Source organism: Saimiri boliviensis, chromosome 8 (genome assembly GCF_048565385.1).
Source record: "Saimiri boliviensis isolate mSaiBol1 chromosome 8, mSaiBol1.pri, whole genome shotgun sequence".
Taxonomy (NCBI): Eukaryota; Metazoa; Chordata; class Mammalia; order Primates; family Cebidae; genus Saimiri; species Saimiri boliviensis.
In genome coordinates this window covers 72,619,411-72,634,206 of record NC_133456.1, presented here as the reverse complement: position 1 = coordinate 72,634,206, position 14,796 = coordinate 72,619,411, and the positions used below count along the sequence as shown (strand labels likewise).

General features: G+C 46.7%; 1 protein-coding gene across 6 annotated transcripts in view; it reads left to right on the top strand.

The window, feature by feature from the left end:
* Window positions 1–14,796, top strand: part of ABCC5 (ATP binding cassette subfamily C member 5) — a 103,620-nt gene that overhangs the window by 63,831 nt on the left and 24,993 nt on the right. For all 6 annotated transcript variants that reach the window (XM_074404618.1, XM_003926942.4, XM_010337622.3 and 3 more), the window contains 9 exons: window positions 697–900; window positions 2,584–2,727; window positions 4,571–4,673; window positions 8,160–8,344; window positions 9,386–9,532; window positions 9,816–9,945; window positions 11,598–11,751; window positions 11,842–11,970; window positions 14,443–14,629. In XM_074404618.1, the coding sequence (XP_074260719.1) occupies window positions 697–900; window positions 2,584–2,727; window positions 4,571–4,673; window positions 8,160–8,344; window positions 9,386–9,532; window positions 9,816–9,945; window positions 11,598–11,751; window positions 11,842–11,970; window positions 14,443–14,629 (1,383 nt within the window). The remainder of the gene's footprint in view (window positions 1–696; window positions 901–2,583; window positions 2,728–4,570; window positions 4,674–8,159; window positions 8,345–9,385; window positions 9,533–9,815; window positions 9,946–11,597; window positions 11,752–11,841; window positions 11,971–14,442; window positions 14,630–14,796) is intronic.

The following is a 14,796-nucleotide window of genomic DNA, read 5'->3' as shown; positions in this document are numbered from 1 at the left end:
TGGCACTAAGAATATCAAGGGATAAGGTAATAACCTGCACATCAAGAAGTGTACAGTTAAGAGGATGAGAAACCCAAACAAATAGGCACAAAATAATCTCTTGAAAAAGCGCCCCATTTCTTCAGGGTACTTGGAGGAAGGAGGTTGGGGGAGATTTCAGAGGAGATGATGCCAGCACTGAGAAAAATAGAGACAAACACATGACATCGTCGTGTGTGTTTGTAATATACACGTAATTTCAGATGGCTTAGGTCTCAGGATGTGGAAGGGGGATTGCAGTGAAGGCTGAGAACTGCTGGGAAATGGGGTGGCAAAGGGTCTGGTTTATATGCCACGTTTGGATGTTCAGGGCTTATTCTTTGGGGCTCTTGAAGAATTTTAAGCAAGGGTGGGAGATGGTCAGCTTTGTGTTCTGGAAAGATCTTCCTGCCATGTGGAGAATGGATTGGAGGGGGGCATCCAGGTGGAGTGGCAAGAGCAGATGTAGGATTGATCAGTACCCAGATGGCAGTGGTGGAGGAAGGGGCATCTGGGCCAACTCCCCCACTTCCTGAAAGGATCAGTGTGGCAGTTCATCTGTGGGGGATTGAGAGAAGGAGCTGGTCTGGGTGGGCAAGAGGGGAGGTGACTGGGTAACCCCTACGTGCTGTTCTAGACTTGCGTTGGAGGCTTCACCACACTTATGGGCTCTTGTAGATTGGAGAGCGAGGAGCCAACCTGAGCGGGGGGCAGCGCCAGAGGATCAGCCTTGCCCGGGCCTTGTATAGCGACAGGAGCATCTACATCCTGGACGACCCCCTCAGTGCCTTAGATGCCCATGTGGGCAACCACATCTTCAATAGTGCTATCCGGAAACATCTCAAGTCCAAGACAGTTCTGTTCGTTACCCACCAGTTACAGGTATGGAGCTTTCTTCTGCCTGCCTGAGTTGGGGAAGTCAGATATGGGGAGGTGGGTTTGCTCCAGGTATCTGTGTGTTGTAACTAGAAATTCCTGGAATCAAGTTTTCATTTTCTTAGCAAGTTAGCCCCCCTGTACCAATAAAGCTCAGTATAACAGATGGCCGTCTAAATGAGAGATCCTTGGAGCATATCAGCTTCTGCATATAGATCAGCGAGTAAAAGAGCTGAGACGAGCAGGCCAAAAACGGAGTTTGGGTATAAGATAGTTGGGAAAGCATTGTGTTAACATCTCTATGCAAGTGGGAACTGTTTTGGGAAAACAAGCTTTTCTCCCTCTGTCATTCCATGATAAGCAGGCACTTTGGAGATGTTGCCATCTGGTTCACATATGTTGTCACGTTTTGGGGGCAAACCCTCCATTCTGCCAAAGAAAGTCATAATTATTGTATTTGTGAGTACAGGGAAAGGGTGTAAATTTAATGCAGGGCTCATGTGGCTCCATCAGCAGATTCATGTGAAAAACCGGAGGACCTCGGCCGGGAGTGGTGGCTCACGCCTGTAATCCCTGCGCTTTGGTAGGCTGAGGCGGGCAGATCACCTGAGGTCAGGAGTTCGAGACCAACTGGTGAAACCACCTGTCTACTAAAACTACAAAAATTATCCAGGCATGGTGGCGCATGCCTGTAATCCCACCTACTTGCGAGTGCTGAGAGAATCCCTTGAACCCGGGAGGCGGAGGGTGCAGTGAGCTGGGATTGCACCATTGCACTCTGGCCTGGGCAACAAGAGTGAGACTCTGTTTCAGAAAAAAGAAAAAAAATTGGAGGAACTGCTCCTTGTACTATATCATGAGGCACAATACGCTCTAGTGGGGTTCTCAGTGTTGGCACCACTGACGTTTTGGGCCAGATAGGTCACTGTGGCGCGAGGCTGCTCGCACCCCTGGCCTCTAGCCACTAGATACCAGTACAGACTGTCACTGATGTACAGTTCAACTTACAGTGTTTTGACTTTATTATGGTACCCATACAAGCATTCTGTTTTTCACTTTCAGCATAGTATTGAAAAAAATTACATGAGATACTAAACACTTTATTAATAGAAATAGGCTTTGTGTTAGATGAGTTAGCCCAACTGTAAGCTAATGTAAGGGTTCTGAGCATGTTTAAGGTAGGCTAGGCTAAGCTCTGATATTTTCAACTTACGTTGGGTTTATCAGGATGTAAGACCATCGTTAAGTTGAGGAGCGTCTATATACTTTCCCCAGTATGACAACCAAAAATGTCTCCAGCCAAGTGTGGTGGGTGTGTAATCCCAGCAGTTTAGGAGGCTGAGACAGGGAGATCACCTGAGGTCAGGAGTTTGAAAACAGCCTGGCCAACATGGTGAAACCCCATTTCTACTAAAAATACAAAAAAAATTAGCTGAGCGCAGTGGCGGGCACCTGTAATCCCAGCTACTTGGAAGGCCGAGGCAGGAGAATCACTTGAACCTGGGAGGCAGAACGGAGATCGTACCACAGCACTCCAGCCTGGGTGTCACAGTGAGACTCCATTTCAAAAAAAAAAATATCTTCTGGGAGGTTAGCTCGCCTCCTGTAGAGAACTACTGAACTAAGGTATGGGTGTTTGAATGTATTTGCAAAATCGTCAGCGATGCTATGTTCTGCCTTTGTTTCCAGTACCTGGTTGACTGTGATGAAGTGATCTTCATGAAAGAGGGCTGTATTACGGAAAGAGGCACCCATGAGGAGCTGATGAATTTGAATGGTGACTACGCTACCATTTTTAATAATCTGTTGCTGGGAGAGACGCCGCCGGTGGAGGTAAGGTCTGATGGTGTTTGCGTGTGTCCCCTTCTCTCTGTGCAAGGGAAACACTGCCAGAGTGAGTGATGGAGAGATCTCAGCTGAATCCAGTGTCTGTGTCTTACTGACAGTGCCCTGTTTTCTGGCGAGCAGGCCGCTGGGCCTTGGTTCACATAGAGATTCTGCTCTAGGAGGGCAGTATTGTAGGGCTGGTGCGCTAGGGTCTTCCGTCACTGAGAACTTAATGTGGCAGTGGCAGGGAAGGGAGAAAGACATAAGACATGGGCTCAGTGAGGGCAGAGACGTGTGCTGCTGTTCAGTCACAGCCTCGTTTCCTAAGCTCCATCAGCCTGAAGCATTATGAAGCTCTTTTTCAAATAAACAAGCGAATAAAGTGCCGTGGTAGGGAAACTGAACATCGAGCGCATTTGAGAGCGCTCAGGTTGGGCGCTGCGGCTCTCACTGTCATCCCAGCATTTTTGGAGGCTGAGGTGGACAGAGCACTTGAGCCCAGGAGTTCGACAGCAGCTTGGGCAATGTGGAGAAACCCTGTCTTTCCAAAAAAATACAAAAATTAGCTGGGCCTGGTGTGGGGTCACCTGTAATCCCAGCCACTTGGGAGGCTGAGGCAGGAGAATCACTTGAACCCAGGAGGTGGCAGTTGCAGTGAGCTGAGATTGCACCGCTGCACTCCAGCCTGGGCAACAGAGCGAGACTCCAGCTCAAAAGAAAGAAAAAGACATAAGAGAAACTTGGAAAGGAGAGCATTAAGTAGTTTCTGTTGTCTCAGGTGGAACCTGATGGCTGTTTGTTGAGTCCCTGTGTGTCCTGTTACAGGTGGTTCTCAGGGGTAGGCCCTGTCAGGTTGTAACCATGTGAGAGACATCTCTGTCTTTGAGGGACTCCCAGTGTTCCAGGGAAGACTGATGCTTTTATGCTCTTACAAGCACTTCCAACTGTGGCTTACACCACATCACATGTATAGCACTAAGGGAGTGCTAAGGGCAGACAGAAGACCCCAGCTTGCCAGCCCTACCTCTCCCAGAGCAGAATCACTATGTGAACCCAGGCCCAGCAGCCTGCTCACCAGAAAACAGGGCCCTGCCAGTAAGACACAGACACTGGATTCAGCTGAGATCTCTCCATCACTCACTCCGGCTGTGTTTCCCTTGCACAGAGAGAAGGGGACACACACAAACATGAGGGGAGTCTTAAGTAGCCCTCATGAAGAACGCAAGACTTGAATCCATCTGAATGGGGCAACTGTGACTGAGACCGGGACAAGGGGAGGGGGACGTTCCAAGTGGAGAAACGAGTGTGCATGAAGGTAGAGAAGTGGGAAATTGCACTGTGGCGTAAGGAATGCTGTGAAGTCCAGTGTGCCTTGAGAGTAGGGGCCTTGAGCAATGGTGAGACGGGAGAGGAGCTGCAGGATTAGGGTAGGGCCAGAATATGGAGGTCCTGCAGAAGCAGATGGAAAAGCTTGTGTTTATCCTGTGGTAGCAGCCGGGAAATGGTTGGATCTATGGATATGATTTAGTGACGTGGGCCCTCAGAGATAGAAGGAATGGAAACGACTCCACCCCGAATACTTTCGACAACTTGGAATGGACAAGAACGGAATAAAGGTTACTGTGTTTGGAGTTCAGTGACCAGGGAGAGCGAACGTCAGGGGACTAAATTTTAAATCTTAAAATTTAAACATTTAAAGATTTAAATGAGTATAGGTGACCCTTTGAAGAAGTTGTATGGGTAATATCAGCTTGATTGATGATTTCCCAGTGTATATCCCAGTGTATATCCCATGGACATTCATCTAGGTGGCTAACATGACCGGAGACATTTTTTTTAACATCATTAGATCAATTCAAAAAAGGAGACCAGTGGTTCACAGAAGAAGTCACAAGACAAGGGTCCTAAAACAGGATCAGTGAAGAAGGAGAAAGCAGTAAAGCCAGAGGAAGGTAATGGCCTTTCTTGAGAGTTTGAGATTTGTCGTTAAAGTTTATCAGAAATTATGCTGTGTGGTAGGTAATTCATGAAGTTTTAATAGCATTGTGTGTGCAATATAAATGGCTGGTCTTACATTTCTGGAATAAAAGAGTTCTTATATAATACTGCGAGACCAAGCAGGGCTGTGAGTCACCTTCTCCTCCGGTGCAGGGTGAGGTCAGGTTTAGGTAATTAGAACCGAGTCATTCTGAGTAAGGAAAAATGGAAGGGTGAGTAAAGGTACACCTTTCCATCCTATGATTCACCTCTGCTTATACAAAGTCCCAGCCAAATCAGAGGTGTTCTGGCTCTAAGAATGCCCCAGAAGCTCCCATGTTAGAACGGTAGACTTGTCACCTTGTCCTGACAGTATTTTAGCAGGATTATGAATAAGAGTGACAGAGAGGGTTTTTCCTACTTGGCTTTACCTGTCCAGACCTCTTTGTCCTGTTTCTTAAGCCCTTTATCTTATCAACAGTAGCAAATCTTGAGAGTTCTTGGGAAGAACAGTCTTGGGAAGCTATTTGCAATAATGTGGGCATTTTCACCTTTGAATTTTAAGTTGCTTGTCAATTTAAACATACACGTGTGTGTGTGTGTGTGTGTGTGTGTGTGTGTAATGTATACACATAGATGTGTGTGGTCTGTCTTTAATCTCTTTGTTGCTTCACCTCCTTACCTCACCCTTTTGAATCCAGGGACTTTCTTGGGTTTGCCGTTGCTTTGGGGACGGGGCCTGTTGCCACTTCCTTATCCTTAAAACTGCAGGAGGTCAGGCACAATGGCTTACACCTGTAGTCCCAGTACTTTCCGAGGCTGAGGTAGGAAGATTGCTCTGGCCCAGGAGTTCAAGACCAGCCTGGGCAACATGGTGAGCCCCGCTTCTCTACAAAAAAATATAAAAATCAGCCAAGCGTGGTGGCGCATACCTGTAGTCCCAGCTACTTGGGAGGTTGAAGTGAGCCTCTGCATTCCAGCCTGGGGGACCAAGTGAGACACTGTTTTAAAAAAAAAAAAAAAGAAAGAAACTGCAGGAGATATTTGGTAGTTGACCATTCTGACTTACTGCCTCTGTTTTTTTTTTTAAGGTATGGGATTTTGAATTCAGCTGTGGTTTGTGATACATTATTGACACACCCAAAAAAGCAAACAGCAGAGCAGTCTGAGACATTTGTTAGTTCTTACCACAGGCAGTAAAAAAATCAGAACACCCTTAGCAAACATTTGTTCTTATCTACATAGTTCCTAACCTGACTACTCACAGCTCTGAAAGTGCTTGAGGCATGTGTGAGGCTTATTCCAAGATTTGTAAATATTATTTGTGTAAAGAGGGGAAAGCCAGATACTGCTCAGTGTGCACGCGGATCTGCCTGTAACAGATGTAATATACACACGCTCTGCATATGACAGGTCTGCTTATGTTCTGGAATCTAAAGTAACAGTTCAAAAGCAACACAGGGAAAAGCTTTCTGTGTAGCTGTTTGTCTTACAAATCAAAAATTAAATACTGTGCCCTGCAACTGACTGAATAAACTTTCCTCTAGGCCAAGGGTACCCAATGAAACCTGAAAATCTAGTTCAGACCATGAAGGGAAAAGGGTGTTGGACATGCCTTACTATACTCCTCCGCCTTTAGAGTTTAGGCACACAACCGACCAGCATTGACGTTTAAATAGAGACCCTAAGACAGAGAGAGCAGACTCTGTAGCTGTAAGATGCCTAATTCCAACCTGACTCTATTAAAACAGTAGAGCATCACGTGACAGACCCCTGGAAGAAATGCGTATTTGAAATGGCCCTTCAAAGCCGTCTGTTGAAGGGGAAATTCTGCATTCTGTAGAGAATCTCCTTCCTTTACTAGGTCTCTCTAGATGGTCCAGCACCTTTAATTAGAAACATTCACATCTATTCTCTCTGAAGCCTGCTACCAGGAGGCTTCATCTACTTGACAAGAACCCTGGTGTCCACACCCTGCCCCGCCACCACTCCCTGACTTACCTACCTCAAGCTAATTTCAACTCTTCGGGCAGAGCTAACCCTTTCAACCAGTTGCCAATCAGAAAATCTTTGAATTCACCTATGACCTGTAAGCTTCACGTCCCCGCCCCACGTTGTCCTACCTTTCCTGATCAAACCAGTGATGACCCCGCTTACATTGATTGATTTCTCATGTCTCCTTAAAACATAAAACCAAGCTGTAATCCAACTGTTGTGGGCCTCTTCTCAGGACCTCCTGAGACTGTGTTACTGGTCATGATCCTTAACTTTGGCAAAATTAACTCCTAAATTGAAGGAGACCCATCCCAAGATACTTTCTGGTTTACACTCTGTATTCTCATATTAGCATCAAGAATCTGACTGCACCAGGGAGACCCTCGGCATATATTCGAACCTTTTCTCTCCTCCAGCAGCCAGCCGGTGACTGTGCCCTACTGACTTTACCTCCTGAAACTCCATTCCACCATCACAACCCCAGTTCAGGCTTTTATCATCTCTTACCTACAGTGTTACAGCTGCCTTTTTAAAAATTTGTCTTCCACACGGTCAGCTGAGAGATCTAGCTAAAAACATGAGACCAGCCAACTTTCCTGCATGGAGTCTTTCGGTAACCTTCCGTTCTCAAAGCTGTGTTTCCTAATCTTTTTCCTGATAGGGCACCCAGAGCAAAGGCTATTTGTGCAGAACACGGGAGGCAGGAAGGAGGCAGCAAGGAGGCAGCCTGCTGCCAGAGGCAGCTGGTCTGGCAGTATCGGCCATCCCAGGTCCATCCTAACCTTAGGAAGTCAAACACACCTTTCTCCCTTTCTCTTGAGACGGTTCTTCTCTGTGGAGCCAACATTCAAAGCCTTTCTTCCGTGACTGCAGGCCGCTTAGTCGGCGGTCTAAGCAGGCTGCACATCTTCTGGCTGGGCCAAATCCCTGCGGTTTGGGTTTTGCCACCCCTGTGCCTGTGCTCGTGTTGTTTTCTCTGCCTGCTGGCTCTCCTCTCCCTACCCGGTCACCTGTGGCTTACCTTTTGAGAAGCAATACAGAAAGTCTTACCTGAAACATGCCTGCCAACCACCCCACACCTAAGCCAAATAGGTCAGGTATCCCTCTGGAGGTTCCCATGCTGCTCTGCATATAGCTCTATCATCACATCGAGCACATTTTACTATAATTATGTGATGATTGATCTGCCTGTCCTACCAGTCTCTGGCAGGCTCCTCATCCAGGTCCCTAGGGGTGGGGATCTGGTCTTCACCTTCTCTGCTGCTCCTGGGCTTTATCCTGGGCCTGGTTCATGGCAGGTGCTCAGTAAATGTTAAATAGATGAACAAATGCTTCTGAAAACAAGGAAATCTAATCTCGAGCCCTGTGAAGCTGCCGCCTCTCCCATGCTGCTGCTCTACAGGTGACTTAGTTTTTTGGGAATAGCTCTTCCCTTCTGAGTCCATGTTTCTTTTTTCCTTACATAGGGCAGCTCGTGCAGCTGGAAGAGAAAGGACAGGGTTCAGTACCCTGGTCAGTATATGGTGTCTACATCCAGGCTGCTGGGGGCCCCTTGGCATTCCTGGTTATCATGGCCCTTTTCATGCTGAATGTAGGCAGCACCGCCTTCAGTACCTGGTGGTTAAGTTACTGGATCAAGCAAGGAAGTGGGGTAAGGTTACTCATAAATGGGAAAGTTACATGTCTAAGAATGTGGCTGTTTCTTCCTATTCCCTGGCTGTTCTTAGGGAAACTGTTACAGTTTTCACTTAAAAGAAGCAGTGAAGAGAGATTTTTCCAGGATGAAAAGATAAGTCCCTAATGTAGCCTCTTCAGAAAGAAAAAAACCCTGACTAACCCACAGGGCAGTAGAATCAGTAGGACACCTGCAGGCTGTCTGCTGTCATCCATTATGTATTAGCCCATTTTTGTACTGCTATAAAGAAATACCCAGGACTGGGTAATTTATAAAGAAAAGAGGTTTAATTGACTCACAGTTCCACAGAACGGGGGAGGCCTCAGGAAACTTAAACAATCATGGTGGAAGGCAGAGGAGAAGCAGGCACCTTCTTGACAAGGTGGCAGAAGAGAGAGAAGAGAGCATGTGTAGGAGCTCAGATCTCATGAGAACTCACTATCATGATGAGAATAGCATGGGGGAAACCACCCCATGATCCAATCACCTCCCACCAGGCCCCTCCCTCAACACCTGGGGATTACAATTCAAAATGAGATTTGGGTGGGGACACAAAACCTAACCATATCCTATTAGAACAGAGAGAAAGAGGGCTAGGTGTGATGGCTCATGCCTGTAATCCCAGCACTTTGTGAGGCCTAGGCGGGCGGATCACTCGGGGCTGGGAGTTTAAGACCAGCCTGGCTAACATGGCGGAACCCCGTCTGTACTAAAAATACAAAAATTAGCTGGGCATGGTGGTGCACACCTGTAATCCAAGGAACTTGGGAGGCTGAGGCTTGAGGATTCCTTGAACTTAGGAGGAAGAGGTTGCAGTGAGCCATGGTCACGCCACTGCACTCTAACCTGGCCGACAGAGAGAGACGCTGTCTCAAAAAAAAAAGAAAAGAGAGAGGTGGACAAAGCTGTGACCAGGCCTCAGGGTTGGTACCCTGCCTTTGAGCTGAGAATGGCGCTGAGCAGGGGCTCTTGGCAGTCTTTAGGAGTCTTGCCTCATAGAGCTTTGGCTCCAAACAGAACACCACTGTGACTCGAGGGAACGAGACCTCGGTGAGTGACAGCATGAAGGACAATCCTCGTATGCAGTACTATGCCAGCATCTACGCCCTCTCCATGGCAGTCATGCTGATCCTGAAAGCCATTCGAGGAGTTGTCTTTGTCAAGGTAAGCAGTGGTGGGCGGCCTCTGCCCTCCTCCCTGGTGATCTGTAGTCAGGCTTTGGCCTGGTGTCTCTCAGTTCATGCTGGGTATGGGAGCTCCCTTAAGCAGGATGGCCCTGACTAAGATGACTCATATCCCGTTAGCCTCTGCTTTTTCTCACTTGCCATCCGTCCCCCTGACCACATGCACTTCCCCACGTTGGGAGCGGATGCGCTATGGAGCAGTTCTCTGGACAGGTAGGAATGGAGCCATCCCTGGGCCCTGACCACTCTGCTCTGCTCCTCAGGGTACACTGCGAGCTTCCTCCCGGCTGCATGACGAACTTTTCCGAAGGATCCTTCGAAGCCCTATGAAGTTTTTTGACACTACCCCCACAGGGAGGATTCTCAACAGGTTTTCCAAAGACATGGATGAAGGTATTTCTCACTGAGCCTTTTTTTTATGCTCTGGGGCTCACTGTGCTTCCAGCCTTCTAAGTGATTCTCCAGATGTGCAGATCTGGCTGTCTGTAGATCCTGAGAACACAGTGGCTGCTGGTGTTTTCACCAGGAACATTGCATCTGAGTTTTCGGTCTTGTTTGACCTGAAAACAAGTTCAATGGATTGAGTTAGCAGAAAGGCTTTGGACAGAGGCATCTGAGATTCTGAGACACACACAGATTTTGAAGCAATGCATTGGTTTCTGGATGCCTACAACTTGACAGGTGTTCTGGCTGTTGTATGGGCTGTGCCTGCACCTGAACTGAAATATTGTATGCCCCACAGTTCAGAGTAAAGCCCCTGACGTTGACGGAGGGCTTCCTGTGTAACAAGCAGCGTGCTCAGTGTCTTATGCACGTTAGCTTCATCCTCGTAGCAGCCCTGTCGGTGGGTGTTGTTTCACTCCTTGAATGCACAAGAAAGCTGCCATCTGGAAAGGTCAAAGGACTTGCCCAGGATATAGCTATTGAGTAACAAAGCTGGAAATGGAGCCCAGATCTTTTTGACCCCAAAGCTAATGGTTTTAATTGCTGCACTCTGGCTGCCTTCATAGAAGGACTTTGTTTCAAGCATTGATAGGCCATTGTAAAGTCATGGCCAGAGGTAAGAAGGAATCAGAACTACCCCTGAAACTCGAACTGATGCATAACATCTTCCCGATGCTGCTAAACACACATGCACGCAGACCCACAAATGGAAAAAAGAAACATAAATAATATCAGTATGTCTGGGATTTGCATGAAAATCTTTTAGCCAGAAGGAAAAAGAGGTAGGGTAGGGAGACACCCAAAAGGAGATGAAAGTCGCTAACTGTTGAAGGGTCTGTGCCCTTCCTTTAACCTTTGTGTGTGTTTAAACATTTTGCACAATGGCCGGGCGTGGTGGCTCACACCTGTAATCCCAGCACTTCGGGAGGCTAAAACGGGCAGATCATGAGATCAGGAGATTGAGACCATCTTGCTAACGTGGTGAAACCCCCGTCTCTATTAAAAGTACAAAAAATTAGCTGGATGTGGTGGCACACGCCTGTAATCCCAGCTACTTGGGAGGCAGGAGGATCACTAGAACCCGGGAGGTGGAGGTTGCAGTGAGCCAAGATCGTGCCACTGCACCCAGCCTGGGGGACAGAGTGAGACTGTATCAAAAAAAAAAAAAAAAGTTTGCACAACAGAAAATGTCTTGAATGTTAATGGCAGTTCACTGGTATTGGTAAGAATATAGTTTTTTGTTTTCTTCTTCACATATTTATTTTCCAAACATTGATTTTTTTCAAGCATGAATACTCTCTCATAGAAAACAATTCCAAACATTTTAAAATAAACATATATTACTTTAACAGGGGAAAAATGTTTAAAGAGGTGGGGCAGGAAGTAAACCAAGAAAAGGGAGTGGAGTAAGAGGATTTTCTTGAGACAAAAAAAAAAAAAAATCCAAACATCCAGGTTTCTAATATTTTCTTTGCTCAGAATGTTTAAAGACAGCATCACAAACTTCAGGTAGGGATTTTGTGGAGCCTCGTTTGGTTTTTGTAAATTTTCAGTGCCATTTTCCCACAGTCTGACCCTTGCTCCTTTGCCGGTTTCCACAGTTGACGTGCGCCTGCCGTTCCAGGCCGAGATGTTCATCCAGAATGTTATCCTGGTGTTCTTCTGCGTGGGAATGATTGCAGGAGTCTTCCCGTGGTTTCTTGTGGCAGTGGGGCCCCTCGTCATCCTCTTCTCAGTTCTGCACATTGTCTCCAGGTAAATAGGAAGTGTCGGTGTCTGCTAGGGCCAAGGAGAAGCCTGAGAGGCTGGGCGGCTACTGTGACACGGAGCTCATTCTCTCTCCAGGGTCCTGATTCGGGAGCTGAAGCGCCTGGACAATATCACACAGTCACCTTTCCTCTCTCACATCACGTCCAGCATACAGGGCCTTGCCACCATCCACGCCTACAATAAGGGGCAGGAGTTCCTGCACAGGTTTGTCCAGCGTTTGATACGGGTCTGGGAGGCTCTTCAAGGCCAGAGACGTGGATTATAAAGCTCATTACTAAGAGTATTCGTGATTTATTTAATGGAATTATCTCTGATTAAAATCCAGTTGCTTGGCAGGACTCCTTTCTGAGCAAATGAGAAAACAAAAATACAGATTTTGACACATGCAGCATCACATGCCTGTAGTCCCAGCTACTCAGGAGGCTGAGGCAGGAGGTTGGCTTGAGCCCAGGTGTTCAAGTCCAGCCTGGGCAGTATAGTGGATCCCATCTCAAAACAAAATACAAAGAAAAACCCCCACAGATTTGGAGTCTATTAGCCTTTGGTCCTGAAAAGCTCTATTTGATGGAGTTTTGCTTTTTCTTTTAAATAGTAAAAGGTAGCTATTGACGTTTGAGTAGATTTTATTTAAGCATCGAATATTGTTTCTTTGCGAAACTTAACGTACATTGTCATTGTGAATATTTGTATTAATAAGACATTGGAACTAACTTAAATATTCTTCAATATAGGACAGGCTGAATAAGCTATGGTCTATCCATAGAGTACCATGTGATCCTTGAACAGAATGAGGCAGCTATATAGGTACTGATAGGGAATGATCTCCAGCATCTATGCGTGAAAGAGCAGGGTATAGATGTGTGTATTAATGTATTATATGCTACCTTTGAGTATGTGTTTGTATGTATAACATTTAGAACGTCAGGCTGGGTGCAGTGGGTCATGCCTGTAATCCCAGTACTTTGGAACGCTGAGGCAGGTGGATCACCTGAGGTCAGGAGTTGGAGAGCAGCCTGGCCAACATGGTGAAACCCTGTCTCTACCAAAAATACAAAAAAATAAACCAGACGTGGGGGTGCGCGCCTGTAATCCCAGCTACTTGGGAGGCTGAGGCAGGAGAATCTCACCTGGGAGTGCAGAGATTGCAGTGAGGCTAGATTGCGCCACTGCACTCCAGCCTGGGTGACAAGAGCGAGACTCCATCTGAAAAAATAAAAATAAAAATTTAAAATATTTCTGAAAGGATTTTTAAAAAACCTGTTAGTTGCCACTGGAAGGAGAACTGGGTAACTGAAAGATGGGAGGGAGACAGACTTGACTTTTCAAGGTAAACCTTTTGTAGCTTTTAAATTTTCTATTCTGCATATATGTTGCCTATTGCAAAAGTTAGGTAATTATTTTTAGAGAGAAAATTTAGAAAGTTTAGAAAAAGGCCAGGCGCGGTGGCTCAACCTTGTAAGCCCAGCACTTTGGGAGGCAGAGGCAGGTGGATCACCTGAGGTCGGGAATTCGAGACCAGCCTGACCAACATAGAGAAACCCCGTCTCTACTAAAAATACAGAAATTAGCCGGGCGTGGTGGCGTGGCCATTCAGGAACCACTTGAACCCGGGAGGTGGAGGTTGTGGTGAACCGAGATCATGCCGTTGCACTCTAGCCTCATTTCCCACTCCAGGGCAACAAGAGCGAAACTCCATCTCAAACAAAAAGAAAAGAAAGTTTAGAAAAAAATATTTTCAAAACGTTAAATGACTTTAAAACATAATTCCTAAACTTTAAGCAGAAAGAAAAAGTGAAATGTACTGAATACATATAGATGCATACCTACACACAGTAAATGTAAGTGCGGTGAGAAAAACCACTGAGAGGAAATACAGCAGAATATTAACTCTGGTCTTAATGGGGTGATGAGATTACTGGACTTTGGCATTTTCCTATTTTTATTGCATTTTCTAAATTTTCTCTGAAGAGTACATATTTCATTGTCAAGAGGAAAAGTGATTTTTCAAAGCACAGCACGTCTGCCTGGCCAGACTTCCTGCTCTGGAGTTCCAGTGGTGCCTGGTGCACTGAGCCTTCAGAGGGTCTGCTCTGCTCTCTGCGACCCCTACTGGTGGCCGCGCCGTGCTCCTTCAGCAGCAGTGAAGGTGCTGAGTCCTGCCGCTGGGGTTTAGTTTGCTTCTCCTGGTGCTTGACTCCATAGCTGGGGAACAGGTGCCATTCTGCACAGTGATGGGGTGTGCGCACACTCGCGATATTCCCATATGCACTCTGAATTTCTTTTCCCTGGTCTTGAACCATTTCTGCTGTTTGCGTTCTTTCTTTCTTTCAGAAAGTGCCCTCTGACCTAAGGTGTTTTTCTAGTTTAACACAAGCCTCTTTATTCAGTCTCCTTTCCCATGCTTGCTGTGTGCTAAGGTAGATGTTCTTCCCTAACATCTTTAATAGCTTTTTTTTTTTTTTTAAAGTAAGATTAGAAAAACTTAATGTCCTTCTATGCATGCAGCCTGGAATGCCTCTAGAATTTCTAGAATAACCTCCTGCAGTTTCCATGGCATTCTCTCAGAAACAGGAAGTATTTAAACATTTGCCCTCCGTCCCTGATTCACTGAAGCTTTGACCATGCGCAGGGTTATGTCGTACTTTCTTTGCCCATTGGGTGTGGTCTTTCTCACAGGTACCAGGAGCTGCTGGATGACAACCAAGCTCCTTTCTTCTTGTTCACGTGTGCGATGCGGTGGCTGGCTGTGCGGCTGGACCTCATCAGCATCGCCCTCATCACCACCACGGGGCTGATGATCGTTCTCATGCACGGGCAGATTCCCCCAGCCTATGCGGGTCTCGCCATCTCTTATGCTGTCCAGGTCAGTGCCTGGGATGGGAGCATCATTGCTTGTCTGTGTCCTTCCTGTGCTGACATAGAAGACTGATGACTCAGGGGGCTCCACCCTGAGCCGTTATTTTACCTCTGGACCCCTAGAGCTGCTTGTGGTCTGCTTTGACAGTAATAATCTGGATTTGACTGGGGCGG